This window comes from Psittacula echo (assembly GCF_963264785.1).
Source record: "Psittacula echo genome assembly, chromosome: 7".
Classification (NCBI taxonomy): domain Eukaryota; kingdom Metazoa; phylum Chordata; class Aves; order Psittaciformes; family Psittacidae; genus Psittacula; species Psittacula echo.
The window spans coordinates 23,675,284-23,700,608 of record NC_137740.1 but is presented as its reverse complement, the minus strand read 5'-3'; the positions used below and the strand labels follow the sequence as shown (position 1 = coordinate 23,700,608).

The 25,325-nt window shown below is 50.8% G+C and overlaps 1 protein-coding gene across 1 annotated transcript in view; it reads right to left on the bottom strand.

Annotated features, from left to right (window-relative positions):
* ASTN1 (astrotactin 1) overlaps nt 1–23,065 on the bottom strand; it is a gene marked incomplete at both ends in the record, with an annotated part of 51,731 nt that extends 28,666 nt beyond the window's left edge. Inside the window, 2 exons of the mRNA XM_080623739.1 lie at nt 1,928–2,115; nt 22,783–23,065. Coding sequence (XP_080479865.1) covers nt 1,928–2,115; nt 22,783–23,065 — 471 coding nt within the window. The remainder of the gene's footprint in view (nt 1–1,927; nt 2,116–22,782) is intronic.
* Between the last annotated feature and the right edge of the window lie 2,260 nt (nt 23,066–25,325).

The window sequence follows — 25,325 nt, the reverse complement described above, 5'->3', positions numbered from 1 at the left end:
TGTATCATGTTCAAATCCCTCTGAGCTCCTCTGATCCATAAATAAGTGGGGCTAGCCCCATCCTTGACATGGCCACTTGACATGGCCACCCATGTCATGGCTCTCTATCACCCTTGGGAAGGGTTCAGCTGCAGAAGAGGTCAGAAGCAGGTAGAAGCAATACCAGGGCATTTCTGGCTTTCCTTGGCTGCCCTCTGTAGGCACATTAAATCCCCCAAACACCAGAGAGCTCTGCCATACACCTATGCTGATAAACAAGGGAGACCAAGCTGGAGCTCAAGTCAGGCTGATGAGCATGTGTTTAGAACTGCTGATTTGGGTTCTCAAAAATGACCCGTTATTCAATTGAAACTGAATTTCTTCTACCCTGATAGCCTGAGAGCTTAAACTACCCCTGAGGAAAAGCTGCGTGTGGCCACTTGAGATATCAAGAGGTTTCTAAAAGAGGATAAAACCCAGCGCTGGAGTCCCCTTCAACCACTGCTCATTGGAGGGTGTCAGGGCACCACCTCAGACACCCCATTCCCCTTCATGGGAGCACAGAAATCTCATCCTACCTTCATTCCCCCCACCCAGCACTCATATGACAGCTGCAGAGGAGCTCTGCTCTGGACGGGTGCAGGAGAGCTTCTCTCATGGTCCGCATGTGGTCTGCTGTCACGATGGATACAGCCCCTTGCTCACACTTCTCTTGGCAACCACACAGGAAAGAAAGAAAATCAGCCTTGAAAACTCCACGTGATTCTGACTCCTGGCACAAACGCCAAACTCTGTTTGTCAGGGCGTAAGGATGCTGCCAGAGCAGAGCTGAGAGTGATGGAGAAAAAGGGGGAGAGGGAGGATTCGATGTGTATGTACACATTTTGGTATGACAGCAATGAGTTGCAGTTATCCTTTTCATCAGCTCTATAATAAGCCTTGTTTCAGGCATTCCTGTCTCAGGACTCAATCTTGGGATTCAGTGGTACCCACAAAGACCAAGACCACAGTGGCAGGCTGGGGCCAGCCTCTCCTGGAGTGATGCACCCTCTCAGAGGCAGCTGGGAAAGGATAATAATAAAATAAGGTAACAGTGCAAAATGTTTTTGGGGTTGGCTTTGCCAGTGATTACTTTTTTTCCTCGAGACTAATCAAGCACAAATGATGGAGGAGAAACCTGGCCTGGGGCTGCAATCTGGAAGAGCTATTGACGCTCTCATTAAGGTAGGCACCATTAAACAGCCAGTTTGCAGCCTGGGCAACACATTGTCTCCAGCTAATTATCTTCCAGTAGCACAAAAATTGTTGGATTCTTCAAACTTTTTCCAACATAACAAAAAAACATAGCCAATAAACCACAGACCCACCTGCGACATGCAGATCTCTGCCTTGCCCTCCTTTCTCTACTGTAAAAACCTCATCCCCACATATCTGGGGGGAGGATGAGATGTGTGCAGTCTCCACACATGGGATGCTCTTGTTTATTGCATGCTGTGAAACCGCAGCCAAAGGGCTACAGCACTGATAAAAGTGGCAGTGACAGTGCCCAGTGGCACCGTGACACCCGCCGTGTGCCAGAGCAGCACGCACCGGGCATCATCCAGCGGGCAAAGGGCTCCGGACAAAGTCAATGTGAATTAACCCTGGGTTAAGGTGGTTGAGACCTTCAAAGCCCTGAGCTCCCCAGGGATAAAGGCACTCTTGCAAACATATTTGTAAAGCGATGCAAATTAAGGGAGAGGTTTAAAACAGCCCAATGTTAAAGCACCCTGAATGCAGTATGGTTTAGAGAGGTGTCCAGGGCATCTTAACCAGCCCCCAAATGTGGGCTCAGTTCCCAGTCCTAGGTCAGCTGGACCCAGATGGGGAAATATATGGAAATACATGGCCCTTATATTTTCTGCAGGCTTCTGGACACCTAAGGAGGGGCTGCCTTCCCATCACGTACCATGACAGAGATGTGGAGGATCCTCAGTTCCTCCTCTGCCGACTCGGTCTGGGGCTCATCTGTGGGGTCAAAGCCGGGCAGGTTGGGGGCCCCGTCTTGGTGGTGGATGTGGAAGAGCAACGTGCCATTCTCCAGCCACTGCTGCCGCCAGCGCACCAGTGGGATGTCATCCGTGTTGCCCGAGATCTCTGCAAAAGCAAAGCTGGTCACACAGGAAATGTGGAGGAGAGGGGTGACGGGGGACGTTCACCTCTTCCCCCAAAATGGGTGAAGGGATTAAGAGACACACACAGCAGGCTTCCTTCAGTCACCTCCTGCCAGCACCATTACTGCCCTACACAACCCACAGCCCAAAGGGTCAAAGTGGAGTAAAACCAAGTTTCTAGGTAAAATCCAGATGTGGATTGGCAACCACATAGGAAAGAAAGAAAATCAGCTTTGAAAACTCCATGTGATCCTGACTCCTGGCACTAAAGCCAACCTCTGTCAGGGTGTAAAGATGCTGCCAGAGTGCAGCCAAGAGTGATGGAGAAAAAGGTGGAGATGGAGAATTCAATCTGTATTTACACATTTTGGTAAGAGAGCAAAAAGACAGATGTAGTGCAGGGATAAAGCACTTACTGACAGCATCTTGGGGCCAGAGCTGGGGAGCCCAGCAGCATCCTTCCGGCCCTAATTTGGATGGGTTTCACCCACATGCTTCGTGTTAAACACAACACAAGCCATGGGGAGCAGAGGATATAGGCTTCTCAGTTACACTCATGGGATCATTGGGACGATGTTGCAAGTTACTGCAGACAGAAAATATTTCCCATCCTTTGTGAATAGAGAAACATCCATTGGCTGCAATTGTACCTGCAGCTCTGGCTGTAATCAGGGTGCATTTTTTTTCCATCTTCAACCATATTTTACAACTCCCCGCACAGGACTCAGCCCTGAGATCTGCAGATGTACCTGCACCTCCCGCCCAAACACTCTGACTTCCCCTAACTACCTTTAACTTCAGGGTTTGGGGGCAGTGGCATAGATCTGGATGTCCTGGTTGCAGCTGGGATAGAGTTAATTTTCTTCCTACTTGCTGCTGCAGTGCTGTGTTTTGGCTTCAGTCGGAGAACAATGCTGATAACACAATGATGTTGTTGCTCAGTAGCGCTTACCCTGATCAAGGACTTTCAGCTTCTCAAGCTCTGTCAGTGAGGAGGGGCACGGGAAGCCCAGAGGAAGCAGAAACAGGACACCTGACCCAGATTAGCCAAAGGGGTATTCCATACCACAGCACATCATGCTTGGTATATAAACTGGGGGCAGTTACGCAGAAGGTCCAGATTGCTGCTCGGGTCGAGCTGGGTATCAGTTGCAAGTGGTGAGCAACTGTATTGTGCATCACTTGTGTTTATTGGGGTTTTTTCCTTTCTCCTTTCGGTTTTATATTCTCTCCCCTTGTTATTTCGCTTATTATTACTAGGAGTAGTAGCAGTAGTAGTTTTGTATTATACTTAAGTTATTAAACTGTTCTTAACCCATGGGGTTTACAGTCTTTCGATTCTCATCCCCATTCCACCCAAGGAGGGGGGAAGAAGGGGGTGAGTGAGTGGCTGCGTGGTACTGAGTTACAGGCTAGGTTTAAACCATGACACTGGGCTGAGGAGTGACAGCAGCAGAGGACACCCAAGCAGAAGGAACAGCTAAGGACATGAACATGACCCATGCCACAGGACACTAAATGCCAAACCAAACCAAATTCATTTGGCTGACTCCAAAATTTAGGGACTTCCTACAGCAAAGGGCCTTAGCAAAAGGGAGGAGACAACAGCACATCTCTAGGAGAGATGGGCACTGTTTTAACCACCACTGCCATCTGAGACCAACTCATTTCGATCACCATCTCAGACCACATAGATCTCAGCCATCAGCTTGAGCCTTGCATTGCAAGTTAGTTATTTTTTCCTGAAAATATAAGCTTCAATTGCATATTTTGGAATGATGATTGAAAATATGATGAGCTTCCCGGCGAGACACAGCTTTCCCTCCTGTCTCTGCCCTGTGGGAATGGTCCAGCTAGACCTGTCTGCTCCATCCCATTTGTAGCCATCCATTTTGATGGGAAAGAGCCTGTCTTGATTCGTAAATTGTCATCTTTATTTTGCTTGTTTCATGCTGCCTTCAAATGAAAACTGGAGTTCAATTACAGTGCCAAAAACCAACATTTTAAATTTACTGTTAATTAATTTCATTAGGCTGCCTTAAGTGAGCTAGCTACTGGGGAGGGGGAGGAAATCTGCATCAGGAACCAGGTTCATCCTCCCAAACTGATTTGATTAATCAAAAGAAACATTAGCCGCAGTGAGTGAATTGGCAGATTGTTTCTGCTCAACACGGCCACATTTCTGATGGCAATCAGTGCACTTTGAGTGTCCCAAGCAGAGAGATGCTGAGCTCTCCTTGATGCCACTGGGAAGCAAAACTGAGAGGAGTTAAAGCAGCTAGGAAGCCAGAAGCACTTTTGAAATTCCCTCTAACTGCTGAGCTGTGTGTTCAAGCACACAGATCCCCTTTGAAAAGCTGGTCCTGGGAGCCGGGAGGGTTCGAAAAAGCAGATCTCCTCCTCTCCCACCTGGTTTTTATTCATGGGCTGAAAGGGGAAAACAAGCTTTCCCTATTCCCCAACTCCCCATGGCTTCTCAACTTCAAATGAACTAGCTCAAATGTAAGAAAATATTCTTCCCTCGCCTGCCTGCTAACGTGAAATTAGGAGTAATTAAGGCAAGAGCTTTTTATGCACAACAGGAACTCACTGTACTGACATTTGGAAAAATGTAAATACCAGCATTTTCTCCATTGTAAAGAGTGAAAATAATAGATATTAAGTATATGACATTGTGACATTTAGAAAGCTACTGTTAAAGATGTTTTCCCTTGATCTGACATATCACTGAAAAAGCAGCACCCTTCAGCTCATTAATATTTGAGGAGGACTCCTTGATGGAAGTTATTTAAATGATTAATAGATTATAGTAAATTTAAGCCTTAAAATAGGTTGTCATAATTTCAAATTTATTTTAACAGGCTTATTTTAAAAAAGAAAAATGTATTAAAAAAAAAAAAAGATAAGAAATTCTTGTTTTAAAAGAGCATAATCCATCCACAGAGCCTGAGCACATTACCTTCTCCCACCAGACATCACAACGTGACCCTGCAGCTGCACCACACACAAGTCTGAAGTGCTAGAAACAGAGGAAAACACCTCAGAAACCAACCGCCATCACCCCAAACCAGCATGCTGTGACCCTTCCTCACACAGCAGGAAACACTGCTCCACCATCCCTGCTCCTGCAAACGCTTTTGAGGCAGTGCCTTCATGAGGAAGCTTCATCCTTGGACCTGTTTTTCTTCTCTCAGGTCTTAGCAACATACTAACTGCCCTTATCACATCCATTTCTGCTTGAAAAAATTATACATATAAATGCTTTACTGTGTCTGTGAAGTTCTCCTGGATTTTGGTTCAAGCAAGACCAAGACAAAAAGAAGACCAAGACCAAGACCAAGTTTTCTCCCTAACAGCATCTGTTTGCTCTCTATTCTCCCAGTCCAATGCACTCCACTTTTATCTTCGTCTTGCTGTCCAAGAAGACATCTCATCATCTGGTGGGAGATGCTACAGTAACCCGTGTAGCCAGCTGGGGCCATTTATTTGGATGCACAGGGACTCAGCTCTGCCATGGATTTCAAGTGCCAGCCCTGATGGCCAGCTCATACCACAGGGCCAGGAGACTCGAGAGGATGTGGGAAAGCTCCCCCCAGCTTCCTCCCCCCAGGAAAAGGCAGGAGGGGAGAGGATAATTTCAAGTTCAAAGTTTGAAAGATATTGATGATAGGCCTGGTCCCTGCATGGCTTTCATTAAGGGCTTGGATATGAAGGCATTAGCACTAGTATTAACTGCTTGCACCTCTGTTAAAAAATAGCCTACCTGAGTCAGGGGTTAATAACAGTAAGAGACCACTAATTAGGCTGTGCCACATTCACCTGGTATCAAACGAGGCCCAGGTCCTTCATACCTACAGGAGCAGCAGCCTCCGAAGACCCAGCCTGATGCTTTCAACATAACGGCTGCGGCTGCTCCCCTCCCAGACCATCTGCAAGGGAAGGAATAGGGGAAGAAAAGGTTGTAGAGGAGCAAACTAAAGAGAGGACAAAAGTCCAGTTGAAGTTGCTGGAGGTGAGTGGATTTATACCTTCTTCATTACTGATCACCCCAAATAACCTCATTGCTCTAGGAACAACCATCCCACCCAAAGCCAAACCAGTCCTTCTGGAGGAAACACCTCTGCATATCCCAGTTTTGGAAGGCAGCAGCTCTGTCACAGCCCAATTCTGTGCCTGACTTGGTGCCATGTTGAAACTGTGGCCTCAGAGCCCAGCACTGATATGGATCCGTTCTATCCTCATCTTCCCGCTGGGACCCAACATTGTGGCACACAAAGACAGAAACTCTCCTTAAAACTGCTCACCAGCATTTTGATGGAAAAAAAAAAAAAAGGAAAGGCAAAATAATTTTCCTTTCCATTTGGAAGGGTTTTGCACTAATAGACGCCTCCGATTAGTCAAATGAACTCTGCCATAATGCCAGTCTCTGCAGACTCATTTCATACAGCAGATTTTGACTTGGACTTGTATTTCCTCGTTAACATTTAAACCTGCCTTATTTTCCATCCAGAACCTGACTATGTTCTTATTTAAGTTCCCCATTAGCTAAGGCTTTTGCTCTGTGTCTAAACCTTGCACATTCTTTAAAGGGCTGTAACTCAGCTTAAAGCAAGCCCTGGCCTTGCACTCCTCCAAGGATGTCCAGTGTCTGAAGTAACCCCAGACATCTTCCCACCATGAGCCACTCGCACTCTCTGTCGGGGCCTCAGGCCTTGATTCGTATCAATTCAGATGTCAAAACACATATCCTGATATTTAACTCGTTTTTACTTCCAAGGTTTTAGTGATGCATCTTTCATGAGATAATATTCATGTTTTTATGAGTCCTTATAAAAAAAAAAGTCACATTCATCACTGACATACTTTATTTGCATTCTTCTCCCTATCTCCAGTCTCAGGTGGAAAAAACAGTTCATTCTGTAGGTCATTTTGCCTTTTCAAGACAATCCACCTTTTCCATACTGGCAAACACAAACCTCACTATATCTACTAGGAACTTGCTTCATGGAAGAGAGCACCTTAGGCAAAATTTCCATAGACATGGGAGAACCTAAAGGCTCAAAGAAAAGGCATCCACTGCATCTGCATCCACTCTCTGGCTAGGTCAGAGAGGACCATCCCAACATGACTGCCCGTGGGGTTAGTACACATGAAGCCATTAGCTGTCATAGCAAGGCTGACAGCTAACCAGGTTTCTCCTTGGAGCATAGGGTGCCTTTGCTTTTGGGAAGGTTGTCAAGGAATTACATTTCAAAGCTGTTGCCACGCTGTAGCCTTGAACAGGAATTTTTGTCCTGAATATGCCACAGCCCTAATTTGTCCAGTCCCTTCTTTAAAATGAAACCTTCCATCACTCTGGGAGTGACACTGTGTCACGCAGCTGTGTCCAGAGTGAAGGACACTGATTCATCATTAATGGGTCTGAGTTGACCAAATTTGCTCTGCAGGTGCTGACCTTACAAAGCGACATACCCTGCTATTCCCCGTGGACAAGGCCAAGCTCAACCACACCTATGTGACATTCTCTCCACAGTTATTTTCCACCACATTTGTCAATTTTGACCAATAATGGGGAAAAGAAAAAAAAAAAAATGTAGACTGGGATATTCGCTGCTGTTTAATTTTCACTCCTAGTTTGCTAGTTTGGTCCCATCTGCTGTAACCAGGTACTGTAGAGGAGATGGGGGAAGACAGACAAATTCACCTTCCAGATCGACACTTGGGAGACATGGTCATGTGAAAAAGAAAAACCAAAGCCCCACACCATGACAGTTAACAAAAGCAAACTTAAGACAATGTGTGGCAACAACCTACAAATATATAAACCCCAGAAAGTACCACACCTGGAGCTGATATCTCAACCTGTAGTGCTACCACTTCACCCCTTCCAGAGGGAAACCCAGATCTCTACAGAAAGAGCCCAAATGATGAAGAAGCTCTGAATCAGCCACGGAAAACTACTGTGCTGGCTAAATCACCTCCCAGCAAATCAGTGAGATGGAGAACATGAACCCCTCATCCCAGATTGGTGCTCACCTCCGAGCAGCAGAGAAGGCCAGCTGCAGAACTCCACCAACACAACAGCTATCACTCAGAAAGGGTGAATAACTGGGGAAGCAAAACCTGGCAGAGGAGACCCCAATCTCTTAAAAAAGCTCTTGTGGATCATGAAAATTAGAGACCAAAAAATTCTACTCCTGCCCTGGAAAGTTTGTTAGAGGAAATGATAGGCGCATGGGTCACTCAGCACTCTAAGCCAGCAGATAAGGGTGATCCAGTTTGATTGATTCATTACAAAGAGTTCTTGTCAAAATCCACCCACAAATTTTCCCAAAGTGCTGAAGTGGGGTTGGGATAAGAGGGAACGTCCTCTCGAAGCCCACCAGGTGGGAAACTAGTAAGAGGTTAGTTTTCACAATGAAAGGAGGTTACCAAGAAGCCCCACGGAGATCTTTGTCAGGACCTCAACTGCTCAGAAATGCTCTAGAAGAGGAGGCGAATGACAAAGTTGGTCACCAACGCTAAATTTAGTCTCCTCAAAGCTAAAGCTGTGAAGTGCTGGAGGAAAGTGGGCAAGGAAGTGGGCAGGTGAAATTCAACTTGGTGAAAGCAAGCTGATGTCAAATCCTACAAGCAGTATTCAGGTCAGCCATCTCATTACAGAGAAGGCAAAGTTTGGAAGGATCACAGGAGGGGTACAAGGAAGATGAGATACTGCGAATGGCTTTATGGAGAGGAGAAGCCAACTGCATTAGGACTCCTCAGAAAGGAAAACAACTGAGCATGGACATGATAAAAGCCTATAAAATCATGAAGCCAGTGGAGCAGTGGGAAAGGCAATGATTATTCATTATTTCTTGCTTTGCAAGAATTAGGCATGTAAAAACTGAGGAAAAAAAAAAAAAGCCTCTGTTTCATCCACCATAAAGTATGAAAGCGCTGAGAAACAAACCAAACTCAGGGGAGACAAAGCCAATAGCAGCTATTGAGCCAGACAGCCCAGAAGTAAATCCCAGCTAAAGAAATCCCTGCAGCACAAACCTTGCCTGTAGGGAAAGGTCCATGCTATATATGCTGTGTTTTTAACATTTTTGACAATTATCAACAACTTGTCACAGCTGGAGATGCCAATGGACCACAAAACTGCTTCCCCCGACACTGCCCAGTCTCTTGGGGATGGAAGATGGCTACAAAGCCAGCTAGGTGCTATCCAGGCCACCCTTCAAGGATGCATTCCGCATTCACATGTCCCTTCAGGACCAGCCGAGACCTTCTGCTCCTCCAGGCACAGCCTTGCTGGGAGAAGGAGACCCCAAGGCACCTCACTTCCACTGAGATAGATAGCCTCTCAACACCCAGGCAGCAACTCCCCCTCTCCAAACCCCAGCCCTCTGTGCCATCAGACCCTACAGACCCAAGACATCTGCCAAGATTACCTTCAGCTTTCCAAGCCAGACAGCGATTTTCACAGGAAGGCAAAGCACTATTTATATCCATTGTGGGCTGGCAGGGAAGGTAATGGCCAGCCACTCCAGCCCATCTGCCAGGCACTTAGCAAGACATTGGAGCATATCGTACAGGCAGGTCAGGCAGCGGCAGTGCTGGGACAGGAGGGGGAGGCGAGGGGGATGCATTACAGCGATGACATGGACTTCACTTCAAGGGTAAACTTCAGCCTGCTCCTGCAGACTAATTTGTTTAAGTGCCTGTTGTGCCAAGGCCAAGAGGTCAGGCAAATGAGACATTATTTTGGCACAGGAAACGAGCGCAACCACTCTTTCCTCATCTCCTAGGGGAACAGCCAGGACCTTTTGGTCTTCTGGGACATCGGATGGATGAGCGTGCGCTCCCAGGAAGTGAAACAGGACCAAAACAGCCCTGTCCACTCTCCTGCCACCAGCAGGGCCAAAAGTTTTTCTAAGAGGTGGTCTTCCTCCTCCTCCTTCCACTACTCCTGGAGGAATTGATGCTGGCCTTGGCAGCAGGATGACTCCCCACTAGTGGCCCTATACTGGAATAGAGAAGGCAGGCGTGGGCTACTGCTGACTGCAGCCTAATGTCATAAAGTCTTCAGTGCTTAGGGCTTTGGTTTCAAGTCCCGTGTTCAAGTTTGTGGAAAGGCTTTGAAAGATAACAGGAAGAAAGGGGGGAAAAAAGGAAAAAAAAAGTAGAAGGGGAAAAAAGTTAACTGTGCATCTTGAATTTATCACTCTTGAAGGAAGAGCTTGTCAAGAGGGCCAGAGACCAGCCAGTACGTAGTGATCAATGGGAGGGCTTTTGGGTCTAGTCAAGCTTGTTTCAGATTTACAGGAACTGAACAGAGGTATAAATCTGTCACTGCCTGGCAAAAATGGAGGTAATTAAATCTGCAGGTGTATATAATTGTCATATTGATGATCTATATAAATCAGTGGAGCCAGCAGAGGCACAAAGCACCACTTCAAGCATGGAGCCTTCCTGCTAGGAGCTGTTTGCCCACCTGCCTAATCAGAGGACACCAATCTCACCTGCTCCAACCTGCACATTACCACAACCACCATGTCCCTCTCCTTCATGAGTAATCTTCTCCAGATTGCCCCCATGGGCAGCAAAAGCAGTAAGCCCCCCACCACATTCAATGGATGCAATTACCTGTGGCCTTATCCTGGCTGCTGTGAAAACTCCCATGACTTAAGAAGACAAAGACAGGAACCTGAGCATTGAGATGCCCTACAATGGATGCCATGGGGGGCTCTTTGCAGCCACTTTGAAGCTCTGAGCCCAGGTGCAAGTGGGGCACTGACTTGATCTTGTAGGAACTCTCCTTTTTCTTCTTTTTTAATTTATTTTAACCTTTGTTATTTTGGGAACTTTGAAGCCTAAGCTGCTCCAAGGTGGCTGCCTTTGTAGGAAGGACACAAAGTGCAGAGTGGGGATTTGAAAGAGGGAGAGAAATAGGGAGGGGAAGAAACGGTGCTCCACAGCTGAGGTCTACAACAGCTCCTTCACCGTTTCTCCTGCATCCCAACAAACCCACCCCAGGAGGCACTCAAGGCTCTTTTACCAGCAGCTACAAGAAATCTGGATGCAAAGCAACCACAATGTCTTCCCTTTATCTAACACTGTGAGCCAGAGAAACCTCAAAGACCTTTGCAGACTGTCATTCGTCCTCCCACTGCTCAATGGGACACCCCTTGCTCCCTGGGGTGACCGCAGAGCATCCTTCCCAGCTGCTGCAGCCCAGCCCTGCTCCTGCTGTGTGTGTCAGTGCCACTGGAACACATTTCTTCCTGCCATGCCGGGAGGGACAGGAACATGAGGGAAGGCTTTCCCATTGTCTTTGGCAGCCAAGCTCCCTTGCACGTGCCTGTGGGCCAGCTCCATTTCCCAGACCAAGCACTACATACATGCAGCAATTGGATAATTAAAAATTAAGCAAGCACTTCTGCGTTGCAGTCCAAATTATGTAACATCACTCTTTGGTTTCAGCGCCCATCAGCTTTAATGCAATCACGCAGTAGTACGGCCCTGCCTGTATTTACCTGCTTGTTTTTTCAGGCAGGGCTCACCCCCTGGCAGAGAAAAAGAAATCCCCACATCACAACCACAGACAGAAAGTTCCGTTGCATTCTCATGGACAAAAATAAAAGGGAGAAAATCTACTGATTTTCTTAGTCCGGTGCTGAAATCTGAGATGGCTGGGAAAAAAGGGATGAAGCTGGGATGCTCTGGCCCAGCCAGGACAGCACCCCCATGACCTGGAGATTTTTGTGCTGCTGCCTCTTGCTCCCCCTGTGCCAAAGGGAAGCAGCATCCCATTTTAGTGAATAAGCAGCATCTCTGTAAGCAAACAACATTAAATTAAGGTGAGGAATGAGCTGCATTTTCATATCTCAAGAGCAAAGATCTCTACCAGACTATGAGTGCCAGGTAACTGCAAGTTCCTGTATTTACCACCACACCACCATCCTTTCCTGCCCGCCCTGCATCACCTTGTTGGCATGGCTGTGCTTCACATGCATGCTGCCTTTCATCCCACAGCACATGAAAAACCCTTCATCCCCTAGTGCTGAGTTTTAATTACAAGGAGGCCAGATCCAGCCCAGGCTGATCATGCCACCAGTATCCCACGGGGAGACCTGCACCATGTCCATCTCAGGAACCTCTGTATCCCTTGTTAAGCCCACAGCTCCAGTGCCCGTGCAACACCTTTTCACCCCAGTTTGTGGTGGCAGGCATGGGGGGACTGCTGAGGGATGCTCAGATGGCAGCTTGAGGCTGAGTCCCCCTGCTGTTAACCAGTGATGTGCCTTGCTCAACAAGCAAGAAAAAAGGGAAATGTGATAACAAAAACTTGTGGAAGCCAGATCCAAGGTTGACTAAGTGTGTTAGATGCATGGGATGTACTCCCCTCCCTAGCTTTCAGGCACTTCCACCATCCACAAAGGTGGCTGTGCTATTTCTTCTGCCCATCAGGTCTGAGCATGCCAGAAGCATGGCACACCTGGGAAGAGAGCAACTTCTGCTGAGCAGCTAATAAAATTGGTTTGATCTTACCCTGGAAGGATGTTTCAAGCACTGTCTTGCTTGTGGATGCTTGGACTCACATCACAGCCCAGCTAAAGGTGCTCCTTGGCATGAGCTAGGATGAGATCCCTGCAGTTCCCCACTCATGGGCCAACAGAGACATTTATAATTCCCCCCAAATTCCCAGGCCGTACCTGTCATGTCTGCAAAAACGAACTCTCTGGCTTGTCCCTTTTGCCAGCAAGAAAGCATGCAGTGTGGTGGCTCTCAAGTCCCATCACTGCCCTTTTGCAGAGCTCTCCCAAAGCGGCAAAAGCCAGAGCCCAGCTATTTCTGGCTGAACAATAAAGCAGAAGTTGGGGAGGTGTAGCTCTCGGATGGGAAAACAGCATCACACCAGCACAACCACCACCACAAAAGCAGCGCGCAGGGAAGCCTGGGGCCAGCCCGGGGCAGTGGGAAGCACAGCAGGCTCTCCAGTCCAAACCTGACATTTCCAGGAGATTTCCCAGTGCCTACAGACACTGGGGACATCATTAGGGGAGCACATGGGCTGAGAGCACCACAGCAATTTAAACTCTGCTCTGTGCTGGACTTGGCCCTCCTGGGACCCTGGGGCCACAGCTACAAAGTTGGCCCTGGCAAGAAAATTTGTCTTGTCTCCCAGGCATCTCCCCTTCCCGCTGAAGCTGGACAGCTCAACCTATCCCCACAGGAGCCCCCCAATCAGGACACTGCCCTTTTTGATAGGAGAAAAGGCACTACCTCCTCATGCCACACACATAAAGAGAAATCACCCTGACCTGCGCTGAGCTGCCTGCCCCCATCCTGGAGTTGTGCCCTGTACTCATTTCCCATATCCTCACCCCTCCTGCAACGCTCTGAATCCTTTGCTCGCACCAACCCACCCCCCATGCCCTCCACCTACAGCACTAGGAAGGGGTTTTTTTAAGTCTTAACCCACATCTTCTGAAATAACACCCTGCTTCTTCCTCCGTTTTGGAGAAATCCCATTAAAAGAAGGCACTGGGTGTTTGCTGGGCACCCACACAGAGAAGTACTAGAAGCCCACCAGCCTAGGCAGCTGGTCCCCAGCATTGTGCCCTCCCTCTCTCGCTCCCCTTGGGATGTTCAAACTAATTGCCTTGTCTCCTGGAGCTTTTAGCTGGAGCAAATAAAAGAAAAAGGGGGGGCGGGGTGTGCCAAAACCCATAATAAGGTCTACAGTTCCTCTGAGCTACAAGGGCTGCTTTAAATTTCGGGGGTTTTTTTTCCTTTTTTTTTTTATTTGAAGAAGGTTTCCATGGTAACCGTCTCCCATCACACAAGAGCCTGTCCCTGGGATATTTCAGGGTTGCTAATATCTGCTTTCCCAGGCAGCCAGTGTGTTGTGACGGTGACATCGCAGCTGGGTTTTTTGTCAGGGGAGGAAGGTAGGAGTGCAGGAGAGAGGAACCGCACCCCCACTTTTGGGGGGTGCTGCTCCCAGAACCCAAGGTCGAGGTGCTGCCTGCACCCAGTTTCCCCTGTCCATCAGGCGGACCTCCATCCCAAAGACATGGGGATGGAGGCACTGGCAGCCAGGAAATGGTTTCTCTTGGACCACAGACCCGATCTGGGGAGCGCTCCTGACAACACAGCCCTTGCTGGGCCAATTACAAGCAATGTGCTCAAGCAACGGCACAACCAGGGTCTCCGTATCACCTCCTACCACTTTCTTCAACCCTTGTCCAACTCCTTTCCTCCACCAGGTTACTTTTCAGCTGGATCAGCTTCCTGTGGGAGCAAAGCCAACTCTCTGCATCCCTCATAACTGCTTGCTCTGCTATGCTCGTTAGTCATCCTAATTACTGAAATGCCTCAGCACCAGCCAGGACTGCCTCTCCTCTTGCATGGGGAACACAGACCCAAACCTTCTGTGACTGATGTGCCACCACCAGTTAGGGGGTTCCTTAAAGATTCTTTACGTCCCTTAAATTATAAATACTGAAAAAAGCCCCTGCCTGTTCCTCAGCAGATCTCAGGCTCTGCAGACAGGACACAGCGGAGAGGTCAGACCACTGCCTAAGCCCATCACCAGCAAACAAAGCCCCACAGCAGAGCAAATCATGGGGTCAGCTTAGACCACATCCCAAAACAGACTCCAAAGAGCCCAGCACCACTGCCGTGGGGTGAGCACTGATCCCAAGCATTGTCCCTTCACTGCAGGGCAGCAAAACAGGATCAGAAATACCAGCTCTCCTCTGGTGCTTTCCCAGAGTTAAGCCGTGGCAGGGCAGCCAGAACTTGGAAATCAAAAATCTTTCCGTATCTGGAGAAATCCCCCAGCCTCCAGAGTGCTGCTTCCTGGGGTGAGCTGCCGGCCACAGCCAGGCTGGCTGCAGAGAAGCCAGAACCCAGGAATTTACAAGTTAAAGGACATCAGTGTTAACGACAGAGGCGTCACCATCCAGAGGCTGCCTTAATCCTGCCAGGCAAAAATTCCTTCATATGAAGGACCACTCTGCAGCAGGACTCCAAGACAGATGAGTTCAGAGCCTCCATTAGGTGGCTATGCAAGCACTCAAAAAGAAAATATAATATAGACTAGAATAGAATAGAATAGAATAGGATTGTTGTGTTGGTAGGGAATGGGATGCAGCCCAGGAGCAAACACCACCAGCATGGGAAGAGAAGGGTAGAGGTGAGATAGCAGCATCAGGGAGGTGTGTGGCTGCCAAAGGGTCTCTTCAACCACTGGGATCACAGACAACTCCAGGAGGGCAACACATGCTGCAAAGCTTTGGGGGTCCTTGAGGAGCACCCACACAGGCAGTCTGGTCCCCAAAACTGGGACAGGTCTCAGGGCAGGAACAGGAGCATGAGCATCCCTGCCTGGATGCAGTCTGAGAAATTAAGGCTGGGAGTGAATAAAGATAGCTGGGAGCATCAATCTGCACAACCAGATGGAAGAGGGAGCCAGGACCCACACTGCTCCCTTGGCTGAGCACTGGTCTCCTGCCCACCCTGCCTGGTGCTGCCAGACCTGGATACCCACCACTGAAACACCAAGCAGCCCCACAGCCGCTCCCCCAACTGCTTTCTGGGTCAGTGAGATCCCCTCTCAGCCCTGCTGCCGCTGGAGCCAGCTGGATGCGCGGTTGCTGTGGCAACGGGTTCCCAGAGACAAAATCCCTTTTCCTCAGGATTTTTTCCTTTCTTAAGAAAAAACATACAAGAGGGCTTCTGCATCCACCGTACCACCAAAATCTCCGCAAACTGTCAGCAATGGACACAGCATGGGGCAAGGTGTTCCTAAGGATGGGGATGTGAACCCTGTGCCTCGCTTCCGAGCCTCGGTCACCACCAGTTTGGCCATGGAGGACCTGTGATCCTCCCAGGGATGCTGCCAAGTTTCCTCCAGCATTTTCCACCCCAGCCTCTGGGTTTTAAGGGCTGCCCCTGATCAGAGCTGAAGCTGGTGCTGGGCTCCATCACCTGGAGGAGGGAGTGTGACCAGGCATGAGGGTGTTCTCAGTGCTTCAGTGGCCCTGAGCAGATCACCTCATCCACTCTGGCCCCATCATTCAGCTGGAAAAGGGATGCTGAGAGGTGAGGTTTCCATTGCATGGCCAAGATCAACAGCAGGAACATGGTCCCACCAGGAGGTTGCACTCAAACCCTATTAGATGAGAGTGTCCTATCCCACCAAGTGCTCCAGGCCAGGTTCTTCTCTGCTTTCCTGAAGCTCTGCAGGGCCACAGGCCTTGGTGGCAAGCATCTCACACGGCAGACCAGGCAGCCCACAGCACTCTGGATGCTACTGACAACGTCCAACCACCAGCAGCAATCACTCCAGGAGGATGCAGGAAGAAGGTGGCACGCCTGGATTTGCAATAGATGTAAACCCCAAGCATCCATCTCAAATTCTCCCCATAGAAATGGGAACTGGGTTTAGGACTCCAGCCAGGCAATCAGCTGCTGGCAGCAGAGGGGAATTAAGTACACCCCACTGCCAGGGTGGGTATTGCCAAGGGGCAGGAGGGCAGCTGAGACAGGGAGTTTTGGGGTCCCTTCCTGACCACAAGCCCAGCTGCGGTTGTGTTGGGACCCCCCGGTGAACTTCCTGGCCACCCTCCAAGCCACTCAGTGGGGAGGTGCCGGTGGCCACCCTCTCAGCCAGACACATTAGAACATAGATCATGGCACCGGGTTTCAGTGCATGTGACAGTGCCCAGGATCAAAGCCAAGTTCAATTAATGGCTCACAATCTTATTAGAGAAATTATTTCAGGATCTTGAGTAAAAGTCCGATATATCCACTCCATTCCATTAGTCGGGCTCATTTAGCAATTCAATCAATCTAAGCAAGGCAATTGAGCTCCTCTGGTATAATTTAACTCATTTGTTCTCTAGGTACTTAAGAATTTCTTAATATTTGCTCCATTATTTCACCATTACACCTATTTCCAGGTGCAAGGTTCACACTGGAGCAATGCTGTGGGTCCCATGGTGGGACCAGCCCCATTGTAGCCCCCTGCTGTGCCCCAGTCTCAAGAGATGGCAACGTGATGGGGAAGGGGTGCTCTGGGAGTGATGCCAGGGTGCCAGCGCCTCCCCTGGAAATTAAGTCAAGCCAGGGACGGGTAGCCAGACCCAAGAACCGCTTTCCTACCACAGAGAGCTGGGACCAAAGAGCTGCCCTGCGTGCCACCAGTTTTGGGACCCCTAGCCAGCACCCAGATCCAGGAGGGATAAATAGGGCCAAGCAATCCCAACCAAAACCCAATGGGACACTTCTCACTTGATGTGGAAGTGGGAGAAAAGAGGGATAACAGCCCTGCAGCCTCTTGGCTCCTGTTTCCCTCCTCTGGAGATGTTTACAAGCTGGGGGTTGAGGGCAGATGGGGGGACACACCTCCCACAGTCCACAGCAGTGGGGAGACATGTGGGATGGAGGATGACAGCCGACGGGTGTCACATCTCGCTGCCTCCCTGTGCAGCCCGGAAGGAGAGCCAGGGTGGGCAGGCATGCTGGTGGCCCATCACCCCAATTAGCAGCAGCCCACATCACTGCAGTGAACTGTCTCATATCTCCACAACCCACCATGCTATCCCGTAATTAACCCAGGGGAGTCTAGGCCAGAGCATCAGCCAGCACAGCCAAGAGCTTAGCAGGGATTTAACAAAAAAAAAATTGATTAGATATTTTGAGGAGATATTCCAGAGCAGTTAAATATGCCCAGCTCCTCGGTGCCTTTGAAAAATCTCACCCCTCTAAAAAATGAGAATTGATTTTGTATTTAAAAAGGGATCTATTTAATTTAAAAGTAAGATAATTTGAAATCATGACAGCTTGTATTAAGGCCTGAGTTTATGATAATCTATTAAAGTCACTGAAGTTAAGAACCTTCTACCATCCTTTGCTGCCAAGGATCCCTTGAAGGTGATGGGGAATGGGGGAATTGGGGCATGAGGGGCTGTGCTGCCTACATTTCAGGGCACGGCAGCTGGGCTGGAAACTGGTGGGGCAGGAAAAGCTCCTTCAGTTCCTCCAAACTCAAGGAAACAGAAAGAGGACATCAAAAATCTGGTATTTCAGGACCTCGAACTATCCAGTGCCCAGAAAGCATGGGCTCAACCCATCAGCTGCGCTTTCTAGTTCCTCAAGTCGATTTTACACACAAAAAGGTATTTTAAGACTTCACTTTTCAACTACCTTGTTCATTACAGAGAAGGCAAAGGAGTCAAAGGCACCGTCTTTCATGTGTTTCTTTAATTGCATCGCAGATCTCTGCCAAGCCCATGGGGCCACGGGAAGCCAAGATGCTAATAAATACCCCACTTGCCAGTTTATAACCTGCGAAGGATGGGGCCCAGAAAAATTAGCAGCCCGCAGGAGTGTGAACCCAGTTAATGACATATCAAATGCGGTTGGATGCTGCCGAGCCAAGCAGTGAGGAAGAAGGGGGTGTGAAGGTTAGCGGACAGGGAATACTGAACTGCTAATTAGCATTTCTTAATGGTCACCCACCACTGAGACGTTGCCTCCCTTTAGGAGAAAATACAACTAATGCAACAAACACAAAACGAGATGAAAGGCAATCATTTCAAATCGAGGTTTCCTTGGTTTAAAGCAGGATGAAACAGGGTGATTTTAAATGCAGTCAGCCCCACACGCACCAGCAAACAGCCCCATCTCTGCTCCCACACCCTCTTCACTTCCCAAAAATTCAGGAGGTGGGAAAATAACCCACAGCAAAACAGGAGGATGGTGTCAGAGTCCCTTTGAGGACACGCATATAAAACAGCGTGGGTTTTTATGGGTACAAGCTTGAAAGGCAATACACATGGGAACCACGTGTGCCGAACTGCTCCTGAGCAAACACGGGCAGAGAGGCAGCACATGCACAAGGCAGGAGCAAGTGCAATTAAAACACACTCTGTTTGCTAGCAAAGGGAGCTACGAAGCAGATGAAAGCCCTGTCCAAGTGCCTTCCCTCCTCCCACACCAGGGGTAATAATCACACAAATCCCTCTGCTTTTGGAGGAACATGGGATCAGCTGCAGGGTCTGCATGTTTGGGTGGGCTGAGCACAAATGCACCTAACACAACTGCCTCTGGCAGCAGAATGGTGCACGGGAAGTGAGCAGCAAGCAATGCCTCACTCTCTTGGATAAAGAGAAACACAAAGCTAAAGCTGTGGGCAGCAGATCAAGGCAAGTGCATTCCCCTGAGCCCTCCACCAAGCCACAGCTTGAGCAGAAGCAAATGCATGAAGGCAATGGATGCCAGTCCCCCACGTGACATTCCCACTAACCCCTGCAGACCCTCAGGCAGGAGACCGCCCAGGTCCCCATCATCCCTGCTGGCACAGGCAAACCCCAGCAGAGCTTGGCATGGAGGGGTCCATCAGAGTTCCTGACACATCACCTACCAGCAGTGAGGGGATGCACACAACCTCCACACTCACCATTAAGTTGGTTATGTTACTGGAGCAATTCATCGGGGTTGGAAGTGACAGCCAGTTTTGGGGTGCCCAGGTCAACACACACCCCTGGCACTTTATTTTTAGCAAGCAACATATGTGGCTCTCCAAAGGCCCCAGCACATCTCTAGCTGGGGGAAAAACCTTGACACCGGAAGGATGTCCGGCTGGACCACCATAGCAGAGTGGTACCGCCAAAGCAGGGGAAATCACATACACCAGACTCTGTGAATGTTGGCCAAGCTTGCAACCACTTGAATTATTTAGGGGAGTTTCGAGGAGACAGCCAGACCAAAGGGGGATGACACCCAACCACCCCTGTGCTCCCCAATCCTGACCCTTTCCTGGCTGCTCCCCTTGCCCCTTCCCCTGCCACAGTGCCACAGCCACCTCCCCGCATGCTCCCACTCCCTTTGGGGGAAACTGAGGCACAGAGTGATCTCAAAGGAGTTGCTCAAGAGCCCATGTGGCAGAGCCAAGGTGCCACTGCCAGGAGCACCTGTGCATTGCCACCTACCCTTCATGGTGCTCCCAGCCTAAACCCAGGCCTTCCCTGGCCTGGAGGGACTGCTCTGGGGTCTGGTCCAAGCTCCTGTCGACCAGTGGGTCAGCTCCCCTCCACCCGTGAGCCCCTTCCCTGTACACAGGCCTTGGGACCAAAAGCCACTGAGAGGAGGAGCAGCTGCCCAACTCCAGGGTCAGAGGCACAGACACGGGTGTGCGGATTATCCACCACTCTGATACACTATTACACATTCAGACTCAACAAGGTGGGCACAATTAATGGATCTGGGTATTGACAGAGGTGGTGCAATCAGCACCGTGTGAACCCAGGTTCTTGGAATAATGCTCAAACACACTTTCCAACCCAGGCACAAGGGCCTGGGGAAACACAGTCACTGACACCAGTTCAACCTGACATGGCCATGTCCTCACTGAGTATAGCATGCTTGCAAGACTTCTATGCAGTCCAGGGCTTCTGCCATGCAAAAGCAATGCCCAGGAGAGTAATAAAATCAACAACACCCACACATGGCAAAGAATGAAAACAACAACAACAGCAATAATAATACCCACACATGGCAAAGTTGCCAGGTCAGCTTCCAAGCAAGCCCTTCTCTCACAGAAGGGAGGGAGGTATTTCCTAGGAGTCACCAAGCCAAAACCCTGGCAAACAAGGGGCCCACAAGGTGCCTCCTCCTGCCAGCCCAGCTCCAAGCCCCAGCATCCCAGGTGGGAAAAATTTTACTAGGATCACCTCTGTGTCTCCACAGGCCAAACCCTTCAGCGCCAGGGCCAGCACAGCCCCATGCACCCACAGGATTTTGGGGACCAATGTCCCAGGTGGCCACCACAGGCACATCAGGGTGCACTGGCACAGGACCAGCCATCCTTGTGCTTGCCTGGTGGTGGTAAGAGATGGAGGCAAAAGCAGCCACCTGCCCAGCATCATCAGTTTAAGTCCTGGGTGCAGCAGGGACTGTCCGTGCAGGCGGGTCTTTTCTTGCACTGCCCAGCATATTACACTTCATGGATTTGAAAAATCCTGGGGAAAATCCCTGCAGTACCAGCCAGGGGCTATGCACAGGGACCCCCATCAGATCACAGCCACACATCCCTAACCAGATGCTCCTCACTGGCAGCATCCCAGGGCCTACCAGGGATGGGAGCAGGCCCAAGGCGGCTAGGAGAACATGCACTTACATTGCCTTTGAGCATCAATGTGGCGTGAGGCTGGCGGCCATGCCTGCGAGTCCCCCTGCATCTGCAGCACTGCCACCCTGTTGCCACAGCAACGCTCTCCGGCCTCCGCCGCAGCAACCCGCAGCACGGGGCTTGGACCAGGAGACAAGGGGGCCACACAGCCTGCTGCCCCCTCCCCACACAGCTCCCAGCCTCGTGCGAACCAGCCCAGGGTATTCCGACATTACCTCCCCACCTATAGCATCAAAAGCCACACACCTGCCTCTGTCTTTCCCATGGGAAAAGGGGGATGCCCATGCAGCAGTGAGCACTGCCTAAAGCCCACAAAACACCCAGGATCGGGGGCTTTCTTGCACACAGATGAATGAAGGTGACAAAGTGCTGGGGAGAAGACTCAACCCACCAGGTTAGGGTCACTGCTATACTTTGCTTGCATACAAGGGTGGCACAGAGGAGCAATGTCACACACAGCAACACACTAGTGCCTCATTTTTGTGCCAGCGAGGGTGGTATTTTAGAAACTGCAAATGGCACCCAAGGTACTGCAAGAGCTGCAGCAAATGGACAAGGCTTGCAGGAGGTGTTCACAGCCACTGAGGGGCTGCTAGGAAAGTAACAGTGGCATCTGCCCAGGGCAGGAGGTTACGCGCAGGCAGTGGTAGGAAACTGGTATTCTGTACCAATGTCACTAAAATTAAAAATCTCAGTGACTTGTTCCAGGCGGCAGGGAAGATCCCTGCTCACAAGTGGCAGAGGCCTTGCTCAGATCCCAGCATAAACAATGGAGCAAATTGTTGGGTTTTTTTGTGGAAGGGAACTGAAAAAGCCCATCAAATTTGGGCAGATGAGCCTCAGGCAGTGGGTGAAATGCAGAGGTCTGGCTAAAGGAGGTGGGAACCACCTGGACCATATGAGCAGGCCAAAGCCTAAACCTGGGAGCAGAAACACTGAAGTCAGCATACGCAGGTAGGACGGGAAATGCTGGGCACTGGAGTGTTTTTCCACCAGGCTGAAGGAAAAGTGACTTTTGTCTGCTCAGGGGCAGACAAAGCAGAAACCCTTACCTCCAGGCAGGCACGCTGGAAGCAGACTGTGGGCCTCTTGCCAGCACAAGCCACCAGTGGCCATGCACTCAGCTGGGGACAAGCTCTGCAGATGACAACCTGGGGATGCACCGAGCACCCCAGGCCTGCAGCATCTCCATGGCATCCAGCCCAGTGCTGCAGCCAGGGTTCAAATGCTGCAGCAGGGTGAACAGGCACCCGGGCCCAGATGCTGCAGCACGGCAGCGGGTGCCACGGCCAGGGCCAGGGCCGAGATGCTGCAGCAAGGTGAACTGGCACCGGGGCTGAGAAGCCGCAGGGGACCCGCACGCCGGTGCCGCAGGGAGGAGCCCCGCAGCCGGGGATGGTCGGGGCCCGCCGCCGGGAGGGGAGGTGACCCGCCGCGCACCGGCGCTGCCCGCAGGCTCACCCAGCACGAAGTAAGGCAGCTCCGTGTTCTCCAGGTCATCCACCACCACCATCTCGCCAGGGAAGTCGTTGCGTACGGAGAACAGCAGCTTAGGCTCGGCGGCCGACGGGCCGTGCATGATGCTGAGGTCGTTCTCCCGCAAGAAGGGCAGCGCCGAGACCGTGATGCTCTTGAGCTTGCACTCCAGCTCTTTGGCCGCCGCCTCCGCCGCCGCCTCAGCGGGGCCGCTGCCCGCAGCCAGGCAGCAGCCGGCGAGCAGGGAGCACAGCCCGGCCAAAGCCATCTTGGAGCCCCGCGCCGCTCTCACAGCGCCTGGCGGGCGGGCGGGCGGGCGGGCGGCGGCGGCGGCGACGAGGGGCGGGGACGCGGGGCCCGGCACCTCCCCGTGCGGCTCGGCACGCCACGGCTCAGCTCGGTTTCCCCGGCCCCGCGCCTCCCCCTTCCTCCGCTTCTACAGTCTTTTGCCCCAGCCATGGAAAACCGTGCGGGCTGCAGAGCGATGCGGTGGCGGGAGAGGTGCCGGTGCCGCCCGGCCCAACCCTACCTTTGCCGCCTTCTGCACTGAGAGTAACTCACAAGTACCCACCCCGGAGAAATCACAGACCTCCGAAGTCATGAACGTCCAAAATCCCACGAGAAGTCACAGACCTAAAAGCCCCAGGACAAGTCACCAACCTCCAAAATCCCAGGAGAAGTGACGGACTTCCAAAGCCCCCAAACCTGTGTATGGGGGGGGTGGGGGGGGTGGGGAGATAAATTGGAGTGTAAGGGCCAACTCAAAGCTGCTGGTTCTTTTTGCACTGGGTGCTTTTTATGTTCACTCTCTTTAAGTGAGCTCAGAGCAGCATCAACAGCTTACCCAACCACCAACCCTTCCTGTAGACACCTGCGGTTCTGCAGCCAAAATGTCAGTATTAAATGTTCTCCTCTCCCAATGTCAGATGAAAAGCCCAGGCCCAGCCCGACAGGCACACACAGCCGTGCCAGTTTGGTTTTCACCCTTGGAGGCTGGCTCCTGCCGTCTGACACCCTTAGAGCAGAGGGGTGTAAAGGCAGCGCTGCCCTAGAAGTGGAGCTCCCACCCCACCAGCTCCTTGTGCAGGACATGGCTCCATCCTGCCTGGTGTCTCCAAAGGAAACCACGCACAGCAAGCAGACATTACTTAAAAAAAAATCTTGCAATATTTTTTTTTTTTTTTTTTTTTTTTTGTAAAATTGCAAAAAAAAAAGTCTTCTTTTTCAGAGCTTCCTCCCCACCTTGCAGAAGCCACAGGGAATTTCCCAAATTTCTCCTCCCTCATTCATGCCAACGTGAAGCTTAACATGTCCTAGTATGGGCATCATGAGGGGAGCCTGTACCCTAAACACATCAAGTAGAGATGCTTTTCCCCAGACTCATTTCTGGTTTATAATAACCCTCTCAGTTATCCACTGCATTTTGGGAAGGAAAAACTATTCTCACCAGAAATTTCTCATATCCAATACCAGCCTCTTTAACAAAAACAGCCAAGCACCAAAAGCAGCATAAACCAGTGAGGTTGTAGCAGGGTGTGTTTCAGCAGCGCAGTTCCTCTCCAGCACCAACTGACTGCAGCTGCCAGCAGAATCAATCAGAATAAACAGGAAAAATCAGGAAAAACGAGCAGCAGTGCTTTGTAGGACAGGACGTGGCCCTAGAAGGGGCACAGGGAAATCCCTTTGAGGGTCTCCACCAGGCCCTTTCCTTGCTCTTCTCTCACCAGGGGATACAAACTCATTAAAAGGAGGATTCCTTTTCCCTGAAAGAAAAGGTGCCAACACTTACAAGGTGTCACCAAGAAGATCCTTGGTGACTTTTGGAAACAGGAGCGTCTCCAAGAGCAATGCCCCTGTAACATCTAACACTGCACAAAGAGGAGCAAACAACGGGCTTGGCAGGAGGCGTGAATAATACATACAGATAAATAAAACATTTAAAACCAGCAGAGAACGGTAAATCCGGCGCCACCAACCACGTCCTCCTGCTGACTGCTCCAATGCACGACGTCCACATCCCGAACCTCGTGAATCATTTACCGGTATTGATGGGGTAATTTGGCACAATCACGACTCCTTTAAAGTCCAGACGACGCCAGCGCCCTGCCGGGGCCTCGAGGCTGCAACCTCTACCGGGCACCGCAGGGAGGCCCACGTGGCCCTTCTGCCGGGACGCGCAGCTCTGGGGCCGGGAAGGAGGGCAGGAAGGGCCGGCGTGGATCGGAGACCCCCGCGGCGGGGCGGGCTGGGACCGCTCCACGCGTGTCCCCCGCCGCACCGCCCTGCCCCGCCCCGCGCCGAGCGCGGCACCGCCAATGAGATGGCGCGGGGAGGCCGGCGGCGCCTTTTATTGGCTGCCGCCCCTGCATATATTATCTGGTGGCGGCGGCGGCGCCCGCGGAGCGCGGCGGGACCTGGCGCGGGACCGGGAGCGCGGTCGTGGGATGCTGTCGGGGCCGCTGGGGGCCGCCTGCTTCTCCGGCGATGGGGCGCTGTGGGGCGGCCGGGAGGCGGTGGCGAGGCAGGGC